The sequence below is a fragment of the Sminthopsis crassicaudata genome, chromosome 6 (assembly GCF_048593235.1).
Source record: "Sminthopsis crassicaudata isolate SCR6 chromosome 6, ASM4859323v1, whole genome shotgun sequence".
Lineage (NCBI taxonomy): Eukaryota > Metazoa > Chordata > Mammalia > Dasyuromorphia > Dasyuridae > Sminthopsis > Sminthopsis crassicaudata.
In genome coordinates, this window is record NC_133622.1 from 183,290,117 (window position 1) to 183,313,236 (window position 23,120).

Sequence of the window (23,120 nt, forward strand, 5' to 3'; positions counted from 1 at the left end):
TGCTCCATTGCTGCTATCTGGCAGGTTTACAGAAGTATAATAAAATTGTGATGGAAGTGATAAATAAATGTTCTGACTGAGTAAAGCGGGCTCATATCAATTCAATACATATTTATTAAGTTTTTCCTTATATACTAGCCCTCCATTCAGAACTAGAAAAAGAACAGTACAAAAATGGCCTAGTCCCTGACTTCAAAGAGCTTAAAATCTAACAATAAGAATGCAAAAGTTTAAAAGATAAGTATCTATAAAGCAGTGTGTGATCAGGACAAAGGAGAGCTCCAGACAGAGAGCTCTGATCAAATGTAATGGTAGAGGGATATTAGTTAGTGGATAGGGTAAGATCACATCTAAAATGAGATTCAAAGAAATAAATTCTAGACATGGGGGGATGGTCTGTATATATTTCAAGGTTAGAGAGATCAGAACAAATTTGGGAAGTTCTTTATATCAGGTAAAGGAGTTTTGCCTCATGTTGTTTTGCTGTTCATAGAAAGCAGAAATTCACTGAAAAGTTTTTATTTGCAAATAAGAGATCCATAACTGTCCTGTATCATCAGCCATATTCAACACTATGCTCTTAATGGAAATAACATTAATTTGAGAAAAAAATGTTTGTGGTCAGTGAATAGAGATATCATATATAATAATTATCTTGTTCAGGGTGAAAATAGTTCTAGAAGTTGCCATTCACTGTGCAAGAAATTGAAAACAAATAGTAAATATGACCAGAGGTCATTATAGGGGGTTCACAGAACTAGTTGTTAGAGCAAGAATGTGACATATGTGCACATATGTATAAATATATATATATCTAAATGTAGATGTGAGTATATAGACGAGGTGGGTCTATACAAATGTGTATACATGTCTTTATTCACTGTATTACTGTATCACATTATATTACTTAATACATACTGTATTAAGTGTGTAAAAACAATAGCTTCATATATAATTTTTATATAAAATACCTATCTTGTTGTATTTTTGTGTAGTATATACCTATAATATGTACTATGCACATGTATAAAATCAAGAGAATCCACTCAGAAGCCAATCAACATGTAAAATTGCACCAAAACCCATCAGTCAGAAAAGCACGAAACTCTTCTGAAAGCTTGCAGACAGTTACTACTTTCCCTCTTATAAACATGTCAGAGAAAGACTACAATTCCGTGAAAATATAAGAAATAGGTAGTATCATGGACAGTGTTTAAGGAAAGCCTTTCCCAGAGAAACAGATTCAATGAGGCTTTAATATTATCAGCAACTCGCAATTACAAAACACTTTCTAGTTTAGAAAGTATTTTCCTTATGATATACCATATAAAGTAAAAATACCCTCATTTTCTCTAGAGTAGGAGACTGAGGCCCTTAGTAGGCCAAAGTGGGGGGAGGGGAAGCATCCTTTCCCAGGTAAAAACCTAATTATCCAGTGTTTGTTAAAGTCCCAACTGAAAATCCCCTCTTTTCAGATCAAGCCTGAAATTCTTTTTACTTCATTATTCTTTCATGAATCCAGTGAATAAGCTATCATTTTTAAGAGAAGGAATGACTTCCTTTATCTCATCATGACAGATGAACAGATGGGAAGAATACTGGGCTTGGAGTTAGGAAATTATTGTTGTTCAGTCATGTGCAGCTCTTTGTGACTCCATTCAGGGTTTTCCTGGAAAAGATACAGAAGTGGTTTGCATTTTCTTCTCCAGCTCATTTTATAAATGAAGAAACAAAGATAAAAAGGATTAAGTGACTTGTTCAGGATCACACAGCTACTAAAAGTCTGGGGCCATATTTGGATTCAGGTCTTCCTGCCTATTGTATTAATTAATTAATTAATGACATTCTGGCTAAATCATAAACTCTGTGTCATTCAACTTCCTAAGACTTTTTCACTAAGTCATAGAAGAATCAAAATTCGCAATGATAGAGAGGAAGTTCCCACATCAAGAGTTCCCCAAAGTGACAAAACCCCAGATCCTTTGGGTGTCTTTGTATCTCAGTCTTTAGCAACTATCCTTCAACTATGGGGCTTATTTTCTTACTATAGGATAAAACTCTTTTTATTACATTTAAAAACACTGGTTTTCTCTGAGCCTCAGTTTCCTTTTCTGTAAAATTAGGATCATAATTCTTATTCTTCCTATCCCAGAGAACTATTATGAGGGGGAAAAGATGTTATATACAAAGTACTTTGTAATCATAAAGCAGTGCATAAACATGAGCTATTGTTATTCTTCTGTAAAGCAATTTTAATTTAATAAAAATCAATTAAAGCTAAATTACTGAAAATCTATCCCGCATATTGTTTTCCCTACAAAATACTTTATGAGGTAACAGAGAACTCATTGCAGAGACATACAGGATATATGCTAATGATAACAATAATCACCACTGACATTTGTATATCAGATGCAGGTTTGCACAGTATGTCATGTGCCTGCTCTCGTTTGTTCCTCACAATATTTCAGTGAATTAACCACCATGGATATTATCATCACCCCTTTAAAGCAATTAGAGCTCAGAAGGTATAAATGATGTACCCATGGACACACAGCTAGTAAGTGCCAGCGGGCAGACATCTCCAGTAACTTCTTCTCTACACTATCTATGCTGCCCAATTAATACCTAATTGTGAAAGACTTTACAAAGTGACAAGCTCCAAAAAGGAGAGCTGATAATGACCTCCAGAGTCTTCTATGAAAATAAAAGGGACTTACTTTGGTAGATTAATATATAGAATTAAAGTGATGTTTAAACTTCTAGGAACAAAAGGGAGAAGTTACAAAGAAGTAGCTCTCAGTAAAATGTGTACATGAAATGGGTTGCCCCAGAAGGTAGTAACTTCTCTGCCACTAGAGGTTTTTAAGTAGGATGTTCATTTTTCGGATGTTGTATAGAAGTCAATTCATGGTTCATTTTGGGGATGGACTAGCTGATCTCTGAAGCTATTTCCAACTCCAAGATTTTAGGATCCTTCATTTAACAATAACCTTATTTCAAAAGGAGATTTTGCAAATAATCATGTGATTTAGAGCAAAAGAGCGTCTTAGAGATCATTTTGTTGCAAGCCCCTCACTTCATAGAGTAGGACTCCAGATGCTTTGCCCAGTCACACAGGTACTAAATAGCAGAGACAGAACTTAACACGAGTCATTTTTTCACTAAATCGCACTGCCGCATAGCAGTTACATTTCTACTTGAGGAAGACTCAATGTGACCTTAGTTGAACATAAAAATAGTTTTTCCTTTTTTTAAAATTTGGTGATCTTTATTTAACTAGATAAATGACACCTCCTGGAGGTAGCAATAGCCTTTTCATTGGTACATTCTGGGAAAAGACCCAATGTAAGCTAGTCCCTTAGCTGAGAAAACATGGTAGAGAGCAGGAGAAAGGACAAAATGACTCCATAAATCGATGACTCTTTGACTACTGACTTTTTTTTTTTTTGGTTACTCTTCCCAGCTCCTCTACGGGCTTTACACCTTGAAGTGGTTCCTGTTATTGGAGTAAACCAGGAAGTCAATCTCACTGCCATTCTGCTGCCCCAGAACCCCAATCTGACAGTCTTCTACTGGTGGATAGGAAACAACTTACAGGTACACCTTGGCTTCTTTTGGTCAGTTTACAAACACCCCTGCTCTAAGTGCTATGATGATAATTACAAAGACGTGGGATTCAGAATCTCTTCTTAAAGGGCTTATACTCTACATGAGAAGATGAGCTATTTATAAGTGAAAAGATTACCCACAATTCATAATGATCCACAATGCTATCACATAAGAGTTAGAGATAATAAAAGATGTACATCAGAAGGGAAAGGAAAAAAATAGAGTATAGGTGTATATATATATACACACATATACATATGTAATAATTATTTTACATGTATTTATGATGAAAAATAGAAAGGGGAGAGGAGGAAGGGAAAAGCAAAAGAAGAGGAGAAAGAAAAAAGAGAGGAGAGGTATGTGTACATATATATTATGTATATTGTACTAGACACTTTTTACAAATATTATCTCATTTGAAGTTCACAACATCCCTGTGAGATAATTACTATTAATATATACAATTTTAGTCAAGAGGAAGCTGAAACTAATAGAAGTTAGGGTAAGTGACTTGGCCAAGGTCATACAGGTACTAGGCATCTGATACAGATTTGAATTTAGGCCTTCTTGACTCAAAGCACAGGTTTCTATATACTGTGCCACCAAACCAATCAGAAGAATTAGAAAGATTGAATGAACTTCCTGGAGGAGATGGGATCTCAACTGAGCCTGTGAAATGAGTAGGAATCAGAAAGTCAGAAGAGAAAGTAGAAGATCTATGGTATGGGGGTGGGGATAGGGATGGGGAGTCAGTGAGGGGAGAATTCATGTAACTGTAAAGGAAGAGTAGATGATAAGGCTCAAAAAGAGAGCTAAGGCTTGATCATGGAGGGCCTTGAATCCCTTCCTTATTGGCTTTTTGGCCTGTGAGCAGATGCCAATGAAAAACATTTAATAGTGTCTTGATGAAGTCAGAGCTATGTTTAAAGAAGATTAATTTGATAGCTTTGTAAAATATTGATCACAGAGGTGAAAGACTAGAAGAAGGATATTCAAGTGGGATGAAGCATCCTTTGAGATTATGAATCAATATTTCCTTCTTGGTTTGAAGTGAGGAGTGTAATACCTTCTTAAATTCAATGAACTTTCCCCAATTCACAGAATCTTCATCATCACCGTCGTTGCTGACATTTACATGGCATTTTAAAGTTTTCGATGTACTTTTACATAGAGTGCCTCAATTGATCCTCCCAACAACTCTTTTGTGGTTGATATTGCTATCCTATTTTATGGATATGGAAACAAAAGATCAGAAATGCCATGATTGACCCTGCTCACAAACCTCGTTAGTCCCAAGCCCAGGTTTGTAACTACAAATCCTGACTCCAAATCTGACACTCTCCACTAGCCCTTTTGGGAAAACTTGTGATCATATCCTAGTAGATCTAGAAGAGGACTAAAAGATCACTTAGTTCATATTCTAATTTTCATTTGAGGAAACTGAGGCAAGTGACTTGTCCTCTGAACAAGTGACTTATCTGATGTCATACAAGAGAGAAATAGCATAGTTGAAATCATGGAATAGATCTAGAAGCAGAAGGGGCCTTAGAGACATCTAATCCAACCCACACATTTTAAAGTTGAGAATACTGAGGATCAAAGAAACTAAGTTATTTATCCAAGGTCACACAGTCTTCTGACTTAAAATATAATGCATGTCCCCTCATATAATAGGTCATTATCTTTGTACCAAGTTAATATCAATGGCCTTAATACATACACCTTATCATGGGATGATATAAGTTCAGAGTTAGTTGCAAAGGGTCTCTTAATTCATCTAATCCAATTTAGTATGTGGATTTGAGCCTCCACAAGGCACCAAGAAGTGAGGGAGTTGGGATGTCACAAAGCCAATAAGCTTGGGAGTTCTGGATGCTGCCAAGGAATGGCATATTCCCATTGAAGAATCATACACAGGGCAACAGACACATTAGAAACTAGCAGATCCCAGCAGCTCCTATGTTTGGACCTATTGTTCAGCCATCCTCTTGTATACAAAGAAACACTTTATCCTCTATTAGGAATTTCAAGGACACCTAACCTATCACACATGTGGAAGAGGAAAAAAAAGTAGAGGAATAAGAAGAAGAATATCCCTATTCATGTTCATTTCTCAGAATTGTTAATCAGATAACAGAGCTGAAAGGGATCTTGGAAATAAGTATAGAATGTCACAAGTGGAATGGGACCTTAAAACCAAATATGGGGGCAGCTAGGTGGCGCAGTGGATAGAGCACCAGCCCTGAATTCAGGAAGATTATAAGATTATGACTTGATGTTCTGTAGTTAACAAGCATTTATTAAATACCTATTATTGTGTGCCAGGCACTGTGCTAAATGCTAGATCAATAGAATCTGGTCCATTGCTATCATTCTGAAATCTAGATTCTAAAGTACCATCCAGCCAGTATGGTCTGCATTCCAGTTCTAAGGTTTTTCCTGGTTCAGTTGGTCTTTGTGATTCTTATGTTGCAACCATAGCTGACAGTGTTCTTTCCTTTTATTCCAGCCCCTTCTCTCTCTGGATAATTTTCTTGTCACGCGATTTTCAGAAACAGGTGAAGTCCGAGTAACCGTTCAAGCATCCTGTGGGAATTCCATGCTCCAGGATTCCAAAGTCATCAGGGTTTTAGGTGAGCTAACTTTTCATTATTACTGCCTTTTATAAGCCCACAGCCTCAACCCTTTTTTAAACCTTCTTACATATCATTCTTACAGGCAAATAATGGTACAATGGATAGACCCTTGGAAGGTCAAAAAACCTTAATCCAGATCCAATACCTGACACTACTGTGTGATCCTCTGTGTGCTTCACTTTCTCATCTGTAAAAAGGAATAATGATAGCTTCTACTTCCCACGGTTATTGTGTGGATTGAGTTCATCATATTATGTAAATGTTAATTATTATCATTAGTTATGTATAAACACAAGCACAATCTGACATATATGGCAAAGGAAAAGTATCCTATTTGTAATCAAGAGGCCAGAGTTCACATTCATTCTCCCTCTGACACTTCTTGACTATTGGAACCATGTACAAATCACTGCTTTTCAATTTCTTAATCTTTAAAATTGATTGGTAAACACTTAATAACAAAAACTTTGATTTTATTATGTTCCTCCAAACAACCTTGTAAAGTGACTAATGAGCAATGAATATACGACTGTTAATTGGCACAACTCGTACCAAAACCCAGATCTGCTGACTTTAAATCCAATGTAATTTCCCAAAAATTCTCATCTTCTCATCTATTTTCAACCTAAAATTTATTCCAAATGCCTATTTCTGGATCATCGCACCAAAAATTGGGGTTACTGACTGTAAGGCACTCTGAGCCCTTCTATTTCACTGCTATATAATGTAATATATAATAACTGAGGATATACTCCCCAGGTTGCCATATGCAAAGTGCAATGGTGAATGTGGAAATTATCATCATTATCATCAATCACAACTTTTGAGGTCTTAGTCTCCTCATTTGTAAAGTATATTATTATTATAATTATTTATGTTGGACATTATTTGCGGTATATAGTTCTGCAATTTGTGTAATGTGTCATCAGTAATTATCAGCATCAGTAAATGGGTGTATGGAGGTGATTAGAAAGGAATCTGAAGGCACGTTTTAGAATTCTCCTTCTGGCACTTATTTCTACATGACCTTGGGCAAGCACAAGGGCTCAAAGTTATAAAGGTCCAGCTCTGACATTCTAACTTTCTAGGATTTTAAAGGGACAAATGGGGTAATGCATTTTTCCCCTTGTGACTTTAAGATGTTCCAATATTTTCCTCTTCCTTTTAAGAGAATAATTTAAACTAATATCAGTCAATTTCACTTTTGGGGGGAGGAAGGGGATTATTTCTCAGTTTTAGGGCATTCAGGATTTCAAAGCCCTTTGCCTTTCCCTCTGACAGTGGTAAATTGCCTTTCCACCATTGGCTGCTTACTTGACAGCACAAGATGTTTTGCTGTGTCTTCTTAATTGCTAAAGGGGCAAGATACCTGAAAGATACCGAATGCCAGCTGAATTATTTACACTGGGGGAATGGGCTGTCAAAACAGGAATTAGCCTGTTCTGAAAAATAAAGAGAGTTGTCTAATCTTCAGATGTGGAGATTGGGGGATGGAGCGGAGGAGAAGGCAACCTTTATGTATTATGCACCTCAGTGTCAGTCAAGTCTCTTGTGTTAATAACCTCAAAAACACCTCACTGCCCTGTATATGTTTCAGGATAATAAGCCAGCCTTAGTGCAATAAACTAAATGAACTCAGGATAGTTTTCCCATTGATATGGTAAGTGGGTTTCCTAAGAGCAACTGAATCCATTGAAAACGTGAATTGTTCTTTAAAAGCTGTCGAAAGCACCATCATATTTTCAAGTATATTCAAACAAGAAGTAGTTTTGTCATCTCTACCTTATTTGCTCTATAAGAACCTAGGATACTAGGACTCATTGTTCCATAGTTTGGACTAGATAACTGGTGAACTTTTCTCTCTGGCAACACAGCTTCCAGAAGTCAACACCTCTTTTATTACTGTTTATCCACAGAGTTGATTCCTCCCTTCAACTTCATTTCCCCTTGCCTACTTTTCCTATGCCTCCCCTCCCAGTATCACCTCCCTTCCCCTTCACCACTTCTCCTTTATCTTTCCCCACAGTACTTTCCAGTTTACTCTCCTTAACCATTCTTTCCCACACTCTTCATACCAGCCAACAGAATCCTGTATTTTAGAATCCTCACATTTTGGTTCTGTGCCAAAAAAGATTAAGCTTTCCACAAAAGGTGAGACAATGTGCCTGGAGCTTACCTACTTAACAGGACACAGTGGACTCATTGAAGCAGAGACTCGGCTCCTATGCTTTGCCTTCAGTTATTCAGTAATTATTCCAAGTAGCTTATGGGAAATGGAAACAAACATCAGACCTTGCCTCCTGGGATGGCAACTTGGTTTAGTTTTAAACTGGCTTTTTCTGGCCTATAGGAATATTTTGTGTTCTTCTCTATTGTGCCAAGGATTCATTTCCCACATTTAGACTAAAAATCTGTTTTGGAGAGGAAATTCCCTTCTATTGACAACTAAATTTAGAGCTGTTCAAAAGTAAAAAGTAAAAAGCTTCCTTTGTAGACAGAGAGTTTTTCATCATTACTAAACGTCTTCTGTAAGAAGCTAAATGACCACTTGTTAGGGAATTATAGAGATGATTGAATCCCTTTTTGTTCAAAATTGGACTGATACTTTTTCCTTAGTTTATGTCTCCCCATGCTTTGTCATTATATCTATAGTGGATAAGGTATCAGACTTAAGAGTCAAAAATACATGAATTCAAATCCTACTTTATACACTTAATAGCATTGCTTAGTGCCTCAGTTTCCTCATATGTAAAAAAGACTGGGGTGGACTTGATGACCTCTAAGATCACTTCCAATTTCTATGATCATTTATTATAGTCAAGTAATATTTCATGACTATTATCATCTAGCACAACTTGTATAGTATTATCCTACTTGATAGAGGTCTGCTTTGTGATTAGTTCTCTGCCTCTACCAAAAAACTGTTATAAATATCTTGATGTACACAGGACCTATTTTATCATTGATGTCTCATATTTAACAGTAGAATGTCTGCATCGAGAGGTATAGACATTGTAGTCACTTTCTCACCATAATTCCAGAGAGCTTTCTAGAATTGTTGGGCCAATTTGCAGTTCTAGTATTGTATATTTCTAGTGCATTATACTACTCGTGATACTCTACTAGTGTATTAGGGTACTTGTATTTGTGCAACCTGGTAAAGGAGTTTATTTTTCAGGATGTTGAACTGTGTGAGTTCTCTAAAATTCTTTGATTCTAACTCATTCCCATGAGGCCATTCCCATCTAAGAATCATGTCTAGTACCCAAGATTCAGGTCCAGACTAGCTAACTTGAAAGAGGTAGATCACCAGTCTTACTCCAAACAGTATAGTTGTTTGTTGGAGCTGGGCAGGGGGCTTCTATAACAATACCAAAAGACTTCTAGTAAGTTATAGAGAAGTTATGATTTGTATCAATGAAAATCTTACAAATACTGACAAAATTCTAAGAGTTACTCACCTAGCAAAATTGAAGTAAGAAAAAGTCATGCAATTGGATCCCAGATCCAGAACTGGAAGGGAGCATAAGGGTTATGTAATCCAACTCTATCATATTTGAGATGAGGAATCTTTGACCAGAGTGATGAAATGATATATCCAAAGTCACAGAGATAGGAAGCATGAGAAGTAGGATAAAGCTCTGTCATCCATGCCCGGAAGGAGTTTATAAATAAACTAAATAACTGATTATGGTTAACAATAGCAAAATTATTATAACTCATCTATATACAATAACCCAAAAGCCTTGGTACAGCTTGAAAGTATTAAAAACTGAAATTCTAATTTAAATATTAAAATATACATCCTCAGATACTGTGTTTTAGTTTTATGAAGAGTTTTCTTCCCCCAACTCCATGACAGAATGTGAGTATGATTTAGCTTTTACAGAAAAGAAAACTAAAGGTCAGAGAAAAAGGAAAGAGATGGTATATATTGAAGAGTATAGTGAAAAGAACACTGGATGGAAAATTAGCTAATCTGAGTCCAGCTCTGCCACCTTGTACAGGATATTTAATCTTTTGGGGTTTTGTCATCTGCCCTATGACCCAATGAGATAACGGATGGAAAAATAGACCAATTGCATGAAAAGATTTGAGATCTGAGGTGGGAGAAGGGAGCCAAGAGGCTAGGGTTTGAATATTAGATTTGCTATTTTATTAGCTATATGACCATAAGTAAATACATCTGAATTTCAGTTTCCTCATTTGAAAAATGGAAATAACAGAATCTTCATCCCCCAATTCAGAGGCTGTTATAAGGGAATGGCTACGGAAATGGGGGAGACTTATTAGAATATAAACAAAAACTATATAATGTTAGATTTTATGGCACAAACTATAAGCACTTGAGAGGTTCCCAGAAATCATTTGTAATTATCCAAATCATTTTGTCTCCATCTCTCTCCAGATCAGTTTCAAGTTCTGCCCCTGAAGTTCACCAAACACTTGGATATGTATAATCCCAACATCCCTGAATGGCGAGAAGATATTGGCTTGGTAGTCACCCGCCTTCTTTCTGAGGTGAGCTTCTGAAAGGGTCATAACTTTTCCTGGAGAAAAGTCAAGAAAGGTCATGGACAAGATATTGTTCTTTTGAGGAAAATGGGCCAAACTCAATGACCGACCAAACAGCACCTCAGGGCCACCCAGAGAGGCAGGCAGATGGAGATGGGTGTCACAGGGGTACCAGCTTGCTGGTCCCAGCAAAACAACACTGAATGTTCAGCTCCAACACTGCCTAATTGGCAGTTAAAAGCAAATGCAGCTGTGAAAGAATTTTGAGCCAGATGGAAGGAAATGATGCTGATGCAAGAAAATCCATAGCTTGCATGGGATATAGCTGTGGACTGGGGGATGAGAGATGTATGTGTGTGAAGAGATGGTTGGAGGGATTATGATACAATTAACTCTAACTGTAAAGCTATAGCACAATCTCTAGATAATCAAAATTAATATGTGTCCAGTATGCTCATTTTTGCCTTTTTCATAAAAGTCATAATCAGTGGTAATAATTATAATTTGGCTATCACAATTTCATTAATAAAACACCAAGGTTGCCATTGTCATGTTATCATTAGACAATGCCAATCATGATTATTATGGAAACTGATGTTGTCAGGGTCGGCTTTTCTAACCCTCTTACTTTGTATTTGAGGAAACTAGTGGTCATAACTTGCCTAAGGTCATGCAATATTAAATAGAGTCTGGACTTCACACCAAGTCTTCTGACTCAGAATTTATATATTATAATCTATTCATCAATAAGCCTTACGCATCTATCTTGTGTTAGATACTATGTTGAGCACTGGAGGGTGAGGGAAGGCAAACATTGAGCAATCCGTATTCATAAAAGACTTAAAGTCTAACAGGAAAGTCATGCAAAAAGACAGCATAGTATGATGAAAGAAGAGCAGGATATGGTACTAGGAGATCTCAGGTCCAATTATGCCATTTAGTCTACTGGATCCCAGGTTGCTTTATCTGTACTATGAAAATGAACTTTCAACCTCACAGTTTTTGTGGACATCACAAAAGGGAACAGATATAAAATGGTTTGTAATTATAATAGGTTTTAGAAGGATCAGCCATATTTACTGAGAACTTACAAGGAGCAATTACACTTTAGCCTCTGTTGGACATATTAGCATATTCATTCACATCAACCTGACTTCTAGGATATTATTTGGATATTCTCTTATTAATTACTTAAGCTCAGATCTCCCATGCCCATTTATTAAATATCATTTAGTAAAGCAAAGAAACCTCTTTCCCCCAACCACCTGCATAGATATCTAATTTATTCACAAACTCTAATAAAACAGCATAAATAATTATTTAAATTATTTAAGTTCTAATAAAGATCTTCCCCTTAGCCATCACTATAATTGCAGATGGCTTCCCCTTACTCTTGGAAACATAGCTTCACATTCAATTCACTCAGCATACCAAGTAAAGTCTTTTATTAAGAATTTTCTTCATTTTCTTTGCAAGATCAGTGTTTATACTTTGTGGGATTCTCTCTATCTTCTTTCTCTCTTCTCCAAATTTTATCAAGTTAATTCTTTTCTCTTCTCAATCCCTCCAAAAAGTGCCTTGAGAGAACTCTCTCAAACAATATTTTTAAACCATTCGTGTCAAACCTCCCTGAATCTTAAAAAAGTTAGAAATGATAGCTATAACAGACTTTTGACACAAGTGCTACATCACCATAAACTATTATGAGGACCCTGAGATAAGATACAATGAAGGGTAAGGTTCTGTCTTTAAGCATCTATAGTGTAGAACAACAGGTAGAACTCAAAATAGATTGTGCTAAATTATTTCCATAACAGTAGGTAGCATCTTCTGCAAAAACAAGATGACTAGTAAAAACCTAATTAAATTACATTAAAGACTTTCCACCATCTGATTCCAACTTACTTTTCTAGTACTATATTCATTTTCATGGATCCTGAAATTACAGCCAAATTGGAGTATTAGCTTTTTCATGATATTCCTTGCTCTCATCTACTTATATCTATAAAGCATCTTCCCTCCTAATCTTTACCTTTCAAAATTATTTTCTTCCTTCAAGATCCACTTCAGATGCCAACTCTACCATAAAGCCTATAGAAGGTAGCTATTAATTGTTGAATTAAAAATTGATATACATAGTATTTTCAAGGCAATATTCTAAGTACATATGCAAAAACAATTTAGTCTCTGAATTTTAAGTATTTACATTTAACTGGGAACATACAATTTATACACACTTATAAGTAAATACCATGTATATATTTATGTATTTACTATGTATTCATACTCAACAAATCTAAGAGTGTGAAAATGCTAAATGAGAAATCAGGAAAAGGTAGAATCTGACCTAAGATGTTAAGGAAGCCAAAGATTCTACAAGGCAAAGTGTTATAGATGAAACATGGAGGACCACGTGGAAGACTAGAGCAAAGAAGGAATGAAAGGAAGTAATACAAAATAAGAGGCAGAAAATAGGCAGAAGCCAGATTATGGAAGGTCTTAAATATAAGACTAAGAATTGTTATTTTAAAGGCATTAAGAAATTGTTAAAGATTTTGCTCCAAGAAAAGGAATTGTTTGTGGGGAGGATAAACAGTTTCATTGAATTTAGGTAGGTACATTGTTAATAGTTAAAAGAGCTTTGGAAGTCAGGAGATAAGGGTTCTAATGCTGGTTTTGCCAAAAACTTGCTGTAAAACCGTGAGCATATCTTTTTTTCTCTAATTCTCACTTTCTTCATCCCTAATATGAACAGGTTATAATAGAAATTATCCCTTTCTCCTTTAACAATTCATTAATCTCTAAACCAAGTACACTCCAAAAAACAAACAAACAAACAGCTATATAACAAGCTGACCATTGAATAGGATGCTATTTCTACAGGAAACCAATATCCCTGAGGAGTCTTTACTAACTGTCGTGAAACCAGGGCTTCCTACAACTGCAGACTTACATGTGCTTCTACCATCACCTAAACCAAAGAGGAAGAGGAGCATACCAAGTGATAAGGTAAGTCAACCATCTCTAAGAATTTAAATATACACATATATAGCCTGTTAACTATCAAATCATGGAAGTCATGTTGTTTTGGGGGAAACAGTGTGATATACAACTTAAGATCTGAGTTCTGTGTCAAACTATCTCTAGCAGAGTGTTGTTAAATTCTTGCTGATTAATTTATATTTATATATGTCACTTAACTTCTTTAAGATTCAGTACTTTCCTCAATTCAATGGAAATAATGATCCGTATACTCCAACTACTACCTTCGAGGATGTAAACCTGAAAGTAATAAAGATGAATGACATTATTATTATATTTTGTAGAAGGTTTTCTTGGATTTAGAGCTGTAAGGAGATCATCTAATCCAAACCTTTAATTCAATAGAGTAGAAACAAATACTCAGAAGGAAAGTAATTTGCCTAAGTCTTATGTCAGTGAAGGGCAGCTTAATTTCAGCTAAATAAACCCTATGTTCTCTTATTGTCTTATGAAAATGGGTGTTTGTGGAGGTTGATTCTTTGAGTAACATACATCCTAGGAATTAGTCTTGCCATAATCTTCAAAAATATCTCCTAATTGCCCATTCTCCTAATAGCCTTTTCAAAGTGTTTATCTCCTTGTTATCTCTGTAACTTTTGATCACCTCCTCCTCCTAGATTTCTTCTTCACTGACTTCCACGAAATTATTTTTTCTAGGAGCTCCTTATTTCTTTTTCTCTATCTCCTTCATTAGTTCATTTTCTTTCTCCCATCTCTTGAATGGAAGTATCTCCCAAAGCTCTGCCCTAGATCTTCTTTAGTTCTCATTTATTCAAATAAATTCAGTTGTCACCTTAAAGCCAGTGCTTTACATATGCACAGCATTGATTTCCTTCCTAATTCTTCCCTTCAGTAGTCTCACATTTCTTATTGGCTTATGGACAATTCCACTGGAATTTCATGATTGTGCCTCAAATTCAGTAGACCTCAATCATATTTTCTATTTAAACCTAAAATTCTTGCCTCATCTAATTCACCTAGATTTATAACCTCATAGTCATCTTTGACTTTTCCCTCTTTTTTACTCTGCACATAAAATCAGTTGTCAAGTCTTATTACCTTTTCTTCACTTTATCTCCCATCTATCTTTTCCCCATTTTTTTTTCATTCTAGGCAATCTCCCTAGTTTGGGCCCTTTTTGCTCTTCACCAAGATTCTATTACTTCATGACTTTTTTTCCTTCAGTTTCTTTCTCTCATTTATTTGATAATTTCTATGTGCCAGGTGTCATGCCAAATTAAGAAAAGAAAAAATAATCCAGGGAGAACTGCACATTCTAAAGGGAAAAGGAACATAACATGTAAATATCTAGGTCCATACACAGATACAGAGGGCAGAAGGGGAGAGAGACAGAGAGAAGATATGAAGTCACTCTAAAATATCAGCAGCTTGGGCAAGCAGCAAGGCCTCTGTTAGAAATTAGGAAGCAGAAAATTCCAAGCGTAAGATCAGTACAAAATCACATTAGATTTTTTTTTGGCTATCATATCATAATATTGACACATTTTACTCCACCTAAATCTCCAGATATTTTCAGAACAAATTCCAAAAATTGCTGTCCATCCATGATTGTCCTTTGTGCTTGTTAAGTTGATTTTATTTGCTAAATTGAATAAATGTCAGAAGCAGCAAAAGTGCAGATAGAAGTATATAGGAAATTAACTGAAAACAAAATGCACAATCACTAAATATATAGCATAACTTAACAATTAGATGCATTTGAATTGAAATCAGAAAATGGCTGTAAGTTTGCTTGATCACTGACCATGGTGCTGAAATATCTGAACTCCAAAGACTGCAGATGTCAGAATTTTTAGCTTCCTGATGGTAGGGCTGAATTAACTACAACCTAAGAAGTAAAGAATCAAGAACATAGCATTTAAAAGTGGGAAAATTTAAAGAGTTTTTTAAATCTCAAAGGAACTTAATGGTCATTTACTGCAACCCCTTCATTTGGGAGGTGAGAAAACAAAAGTCTAGAGTGTGGAAGTATCTGTCCAAGATCAAATAGCTATCAAGTATCTGAGTCAGGAATTTGACCACTATCTAAATTCAGTGCTCTTTCTAACATATGATCCTTCCTCTAATGGCAAGATGTCAGCCAAATCACTGGCCCCAGTTTGAAAACAACTGATTTTAGTGCCTTTGATACTTACACATGGCAAATAAACAAATGTTCCTAAATAATAGTGGCTACCGCATCAGCAGAATGACAGCTTCTCCTATCCAGATGAAATTCCACACTGGTATCATGTGTAGAAAACCCTGACAGTTTGCAATACTCTTTTCTGATACTCTTTGATACTGATGACCTTTTCTTTTTCTTCCTTGCTCCTCCAACCTAGCCAGTATTAAAAATGATGTTTTTTTTAATCAGAATAATCACTTTGAGATATATGCATGCATCTATTTTACAAAAAAAAGTCTATCAAAGAATCTGAGTCTACCATACATCTTTATTTCCCACTGCCTGACAGGCAGCTCCTGCATCTCTGGGAACATATCTTGTTCCCAGTCATAACTTCTAGTACCAATAAAGGGTAGTGTGTATCTACCCTTATGAATATGGTAGATTGAAGTTCTTCATTGGGACCTATTAGAATTTATATGTGTGTTGACAGAGAGCATTGTTGAGAGTACTGGTGACTATGTTCTACAAAAATCAAATGAAGAATTAGGAGTTATTTGTCCCAAATAAAAGAAGATTTGGAAGAAACATGCTGTCTTCAAGTTTTTGAAGGATTGTGATTAAGAACATCCTGCCCTGAAAGAACAATTAGGAAAAATCACAAGGAGCAGGTTTGGATTCAATATTTGGACAAAACCCCATGACCAAAGCTGTTTTATATTGGAATAGATTTACTCAGTAGGTAGTTACTTTCCTAATACCAGAGGTCTTTATCAAGTGGTTCTACTGTCAGAGATTTTGTAAAGGAGATTCTGAGTAGATACAGATTAGAATATAAACCCTCTGAGGTCTCTTTCAATTTGCCATTACAGATTCTTATTTTTTATTTAAAAGTTTTATTTTCTCCAGATACACATAAAACTTTTTTTAACATTTGTTTTTAAAACTTTGAATTTCAGATTCTCTCCCTTCCTCCTTATCTTTCCCCAATTGAAAATGTATATGTAAAGTTATGCAAAACATGTCCAGAAAAGGCAGATTCTTATTAATCAGTAATAGAAACTGAATCATGTGTGGAAGAAGCACAGCAGCCATCAGAATATTATGAGATTCTGATAATTGCAATACCTAAAATGCATGTTTATTGTTTTAATCTAGTTCAATGAACATAGTATTAACTATTTGGCCATTGTGTCTACTCTAGCTAGTATCCAATTCCTGATCCAATAGAAACAGATTCACAGAACCCAAGAATGTCTCAGATTACAATTGACTTAGAATAAGGAAACTCAGATTCCCTGAAGTTCTGAGATTCTGGATAGGCCCTGGACTTTTCTTCTTCCTTTTACAATTCTAAATTGAAGTTCAACTGCTTGCTTTGATCTTGGGCAATTTTTTTCCACTTCAGGTCTCAGTCCCATGGGGGAGGGAGGGAAGCAACTAGATAATCACCAAGGTCTCTTCCAACTTTAATTCTGTTATTCTGTGAGTCATTCTTCCTATTTTCAGCATGTATCTCTCATCCCTGACCTAATGCTATGATTCATTTTTTTGCCATGATTCATTTTTTAAGAAAAATTCCATTAAAATAAAAGCTATTTGCTAAAAGGCTACCTCTCTGAGCCCATCATGAGCCAAAACTCAGTGCCAAGTTAGTGCAGTCTCAGACCTTACTATGACTTCTAACCTGTGGATTAAGTAATGTAAGAGACCAGTAGAGGGCTCTAGTGCCTCCATCATTTTGTCCATCCTACTTGGATTAGGAAGCACAGAAGGCTGTTTTTCTATGAGTGAACACTGGTCTAAGGATGGCATCTTGAAAAACTAAAGAAAAAAAAACCCAAAATATAGAATGCCAAAAGGCCAAAGAAGAATTACAATGAAAAGAAAACTAAGTGAGCAATCAGAAGCTTGGATTTTGATCCTAGTTTTGCCACTGATAATGGATATACTGAAAAGTTATTCTCCCATTCTAGGTCTTAGTATACTTGTAGTATGTCTGGAATCAGGAATACCTAAGTTCAAATCTGGGCTCAGACTCTTACTATCTATGTGGCCCTGGACAAATCATTTATCCCTTTTCCTTTATCTATAAAGTAAACTAGAGAAAAAGAGGCAAAGAATTCCAGTATCTTTGCAAAGAAAACTCCAGAAAGAGCCCACAAAGAATTGAGGGGTATGACTGAAAATGCCTAAACAACAATGCTTATCTATAAAATAAATGACTGGAATAAGATAATTTATAAAGTCTAATACAACTCTAAAATTCTGTGTCCTACAGACCTTCAACTTAAATATTCTATGCCCCAAGGTCTCTTCTAGTTCTAACACTTTTGATGCTGCTTGACTTTCTCAAAACCCTGAGTGTTTACCTTCAGCTAGGACTTTTCACAACCAGTATTATCTAGAAATGTTGAGGCCCTCCAAGAAGGAAAGACTAGAGTATAAATCCTTTGTACTTTGTGATGTTTGTCAGATGAAACAGAGTCCTCTTCTGTTCAATATATTGTTAACTTGAAGGTTTTCAAGGGAGCTGATTCCTCAGAGACCTGGATTTGAGAATCACAGAAAACATCAAAGGACTAGGTGATGGTGACCCAGTATCACTAGATTAGCAAAACAGCACTGACTTCATCCTTGACAAAATTAATGTGGATGTCCTTCAATCCCTATATTCTCTCATGTAGATTTGGATCAGATATTTCAAGTCTCAGATACACAGATTATAAATATGATTGAGTCTCTGAAGATTCTGGATGGAGATATTCTAGAATAAAGAGTGAAAACGATGAGGACTTAGATGAATTAGTACTTACAAATCTCCCTCATTTGCATGAAAGTGATATTATTGAAGTGAGAAAGCTTGGAGCATTTGAATGATACAGTAAAGTCAGGAGGATTTATCTTCTTGAGTTAAATTCTAGCCTCAGATACTAGCTATGTGGCCCTGGGTCTTCACTCTATTTGCCTCAGTTTCTTCATTCATAAAATGAGTTGAAGAAAATGGCAAAATTACTCCAATATCTCTGCTAAGAGAACCCCCAAATGGGATCCCTGAAATAACTCAACAACAACAAAAAATAACAAGGCTTATGCTTGGCTTTTATTTGATGCTTGTATGATTGGGAAATTGGTTAATATTAGCTACTTGTGAAACACTTTATACCAGCATAAGCACATCTTGAGGCTTATGATCAAGCAAACAAGACACAAGGTAACACACTAACCTTAGGCATTTCCTACCTAGATATATAGCCCCACAACGTCACTTGCTCATTTTTAAGATGACATTTTCCCCAACCTGGAACTAAAGTGGCTACTCATAGACCTTCTCTATATCCAACACACCCCAGTTTCCCCCTCCTTAAGCAAACTGCTGTTTCTATTACCCTGATCCCAGAGACTTACCAAATCAATTCTGGAAAAGGACTCTCAGATAAATTAGTTCACTTCTGTATAGCATTCCCAAATTTGAGATCTGCCAATTTCCCTAGTAGCCAGGATTACAGGCTTATCCTACCACATCCAATCAACCTTATTCATAATTAGAGAAGGTTATGCTCTAATGGAAGTAATTTTCAGGTTTCAAAAAGTACATCCTCTATCCCAAAATAATTACAACTACCAAAGGTGCTTGAAATTGTACTATTAGAGTTTGATGCCTTTGAAATAAGATTTCTTTGTGGTTGAAAAATTGTTGAGATATCATAGACAAAAATCACAGTCTCAATGAAGATTAGACATGATAAATTTTCAGCTCCCTTCCAACATATATATGATTCTATGATTTTTAAATTGCAAATACTCATAGAAAAGCCATTTTAATTCAAATAAATATTAATTATGAAAATGGCTGAATAATTTATGTTATATGAGTGTTGTGGAATATTATTGTTCTATAAGAAATGATCAGCAGGATGATTTCAAAGAGGTCTGAAGAAACTTACATGGACTGATGCTGAGTGAAATGAACAGAATCAGGAGATCATTATACATAACAACAAGACTCTATGATGATTAATTCTGATGGACTAGCCTCTTTTCAACAATGAGATGATTGAGGCCAATTCTGCAATGAAGAGAGACCCAGAGAGAGGATTGTGAGAACTGAGTGTGGATCACAACATAGCATTTTCACTCTTTTTTGTTGTTAATTGCTTGCATTCTGTTTTCTCTCATTTTTTTCTTTTTTTGTACAGCAAGATAATTGCATAAATATGTATACATATATTGGATTTAATATACATTTTAACATTTAATATATATTGGATTACTTGCCATCTAGGGAAGTAGGGCTGGAGGGAAGGAAGGGAAATTTGCAACACAAGGTTTTGCAATGGTCAATGTTGAAAAATTATCTATGCATATGTTTTGAAAATAAAAATCTTTAATGAAAAATTAATTATATGCCCATTATAGGCAATGTGCTATGTGAACCACTGGCAATAGAAAGATAGAGCAAAATTCAGTCTCAGGGTCTTTTGAATGAGTAGAAGGGATAAGGCATACACATAACTGGCTATGTTAAAATGTCATCAAATTTAAGGAGACAAACATCCCTTATAGATAGGAAGATCAGGAGAGAAATCCTAGAGTTGGTATCGTGACCAGAAGAGAAGAATGTTGTAGAGAGTGAAAGAAAGGAAGTGTGAATGAAGATTCTAGAATTGGAAATAGTGTCTAAGGGGAGAAAACATAAAAAATTGGATAGCAGCCTGATCATAAATACCCTTGAATGTCATGGTAAGAGTTTGGAAGTTATTTCTTAGTGTGTATTTTCAAATTGTCAAATTCCACTTTCAGATCATTCTGGATGCTTTGAAAGATTTGGGAAGACCATTGGGTTAGAGACAGTTTACTTGAACTTGATTCCCAGACTTGGTACTTATTAGTCAAGTAATTATAGACAAGTTACTTTGCCCTTCTGAGACTTGGTGTGCTTCCTATAAAATGAGAATAATAATTGATAGTGTGGTAGAGTGGATCATGTACCACATTTGGAATCAGAAAGACCTGGATTCAAATTCTGTCTAGATATTTACTAGGTATGTGACCCTGTGCAAGTCACTTAATTTCTTCAGGACTTCTTTCTCATCTACAAAAATGAGTATCCAAAAACCTTTTAGTTTGGTTCCCTTTTAGTTTTAAATCTATAATCTATGGAGCATATAGCCACATCACTCTAGGCCAGTCACTTACCATGTCAATACCTCAAGCAACTGTCTTAGAGGTGAGTATCTTCTTAGCAAGTCAGTCTATCAGTGAAAGAAATTCCCTACTCAGATGAAATCAATGATCTAGTTTCCAATCAACTCCATAAATATTTCTATTATATCACAGGGATTTTTATGAAAATGGGTTTTTTTTTAATGTTAAAGAGCTACAAAACGTGAGTTATTATTATTGGGAGATAGAAGGAATTAAGATGGGAAGGTCAATTAGGAGGTTATGTTAGTACAAATTTGCAGTAAATAGGGTTCTCAGTAAAAGAGGTAACAGTAAGAATGAAAAGAAAGGAATGATTTTATGAGATAATTTAGAATTAGAATTAAAGTAATTTGGCAAATGATTGGATGTTAGGCGAAGGAGAGGGAAGAGTAAAAGATGACTGAGGTTTTAAAACCAACCGACCAAAAGGAAAATGAAAGAAATAGAGAAATTAGAAGAAAAGATAGTTGTGGGGCTTTTTTTTAAAGATGAAGGAAATTGGCAAAATGCTACAGCACATTATTAAATAGATAATGATCAGTGAACATTTAGAAAACTGAACAGTATTCTCCAAGATTCTGCATGATGTCTTCAAGAACAAGTCATGCACTCTGAATCTTTTTTTTTTTTTCCCATAAGACTATTGGATCAGGGAACACGGTAGCCATGGCATTCTAATTTCAGTGAGACATTTGGCAAAGATGCTCATGCTTTCCTTGTGGACCCAATAGAGAGACAGGTAAATTCAAAATAATCACACCCAGAGAGTACTCATTAATAGATTGATAACCATCTGGAGACATGTCTAATGGAGGACCTGCCCTTGACTCTGTGCTGTTCATTATTTTTATCAGTGGCTTTAATGAAAGCATAAATGACATGCTTATCACATCACAGATGGGTTAGCTAGTGTGCACACATCCAGAATCAATAAGATTTCAATAGGGTAGAATATGGGCCATTGAAAGGTGCAATTTAATTAGTTTAAGAGTTGAGTCTCATACTTGGTTTCAAAGAATCCTCTTCCGAAGTACATGACTAAGAATTCATGGGCTACTAATAGTGCATCTAAAGATCCAGGCTTTTTAATGGAATAAAAGGAATCAAAGGTCAATATTAATCTGCAGTGAGATATGGCAACTAAGAAGCTACCTCAGGATTAGGTTGCAATACTTTGGCCAGTTACTGAAAGCATATTTTAAGAAGGATGAAAACAGGTTGGGCTATATCCAGATGTCCTTGGGCCAGGCAGCATAAGCTTAATCCCTCTTCCAAGCAAATGATTTTCAAAATTTGAAACAGTTATCCTGATTCTCTAAGTCTTTTCTTCCTCGGATTTTTCTTTCTTTCCTTTCTAGATTGTCAATGTCCTTCACAAAATAGGTATCCCAAAACTAAATAGCAACTGAATTCATCCAAGCTGAAGCTTACAACTTACAAAACACAGGTGGATCAATAGAGGTAGAATTCCAAATAGAAGTATCATAGAGTCATAGGAAAAGAAGGTCATTTAGTCCAATTTCATCATGCAAAGAACAAAGCATAAGGATAGGCAAAGCAAATGCAGAGAAACCTGCAAAAGGGACTCATGAATGTGACTACTATGTGGAGAACCTTAATTTTCAAACTCTGCCTGCAATTCACAAATTCTTGCTTTTGCCTATCTTTGGGCAGATAGAGAGGGAGCAAGAACTAGAAAAAAAGTCTCTCTGCCAATACAGGTTGATAATGTTATAGAGCTGTTTAGAATACTGAGATGTTAAGTGACTTACCCAGGGTCACATAGTCAAGCTAAGACAGAAGCTGAACTGAGAAATTTCTGACTGAGGCTGACTCTCTACTATGGCCTGATGATTTTAATTTACAGATAAGAAAACCACAGTGTAGAGAGAAATGACTTTTCTAAATCACCCAGCATATTAGTAGTACAGCCAAATTCCCTGACTCCAAATTCTTTCCACAGCTCTTTTCATTACATC

General features: G+C 35.6%; 1 protein-coding gene across 5 annotated transcripts in view; it reads left to right on the top strand.

Annotated features, from left to right (window-relative positions):
* The window catches only part of SORCS2 (sortilin related VPS10 domain containing receptor 2), a 1,204,963-nt gene that overhangs the window by 1,152,970 nt on the left and 28,873 nt on the right, over positions 1–23,120 (top strand). For all 5 annotated transcript variants that reach the window (XR_012483510.1, XM_074275474.1, XM_074275475.1 and 2 more), the window contains exons 20-23: positions 3,467–3,600; positions 6,122–6,245; positions 10,657–10,769; positions 13,647–13,772. Coding sequence is in view for 4 of the 5 variants with exons in the window: in XM_074275474.1 (XP_074131575.1) it covers positions 3,467–3,600; positions 6,122–6,245; positions 10,657–10,769; positions 13,647–13,772 (497 nt within the window). In the remaining variant the exon portion in view is untranslated. The remainder of the gene's footprint in view (positions 1–3,466; positions 3,601–6,121; positions 6,246–10,656; positions 10,770–13,646; positions 13,773–23,120) is intronic.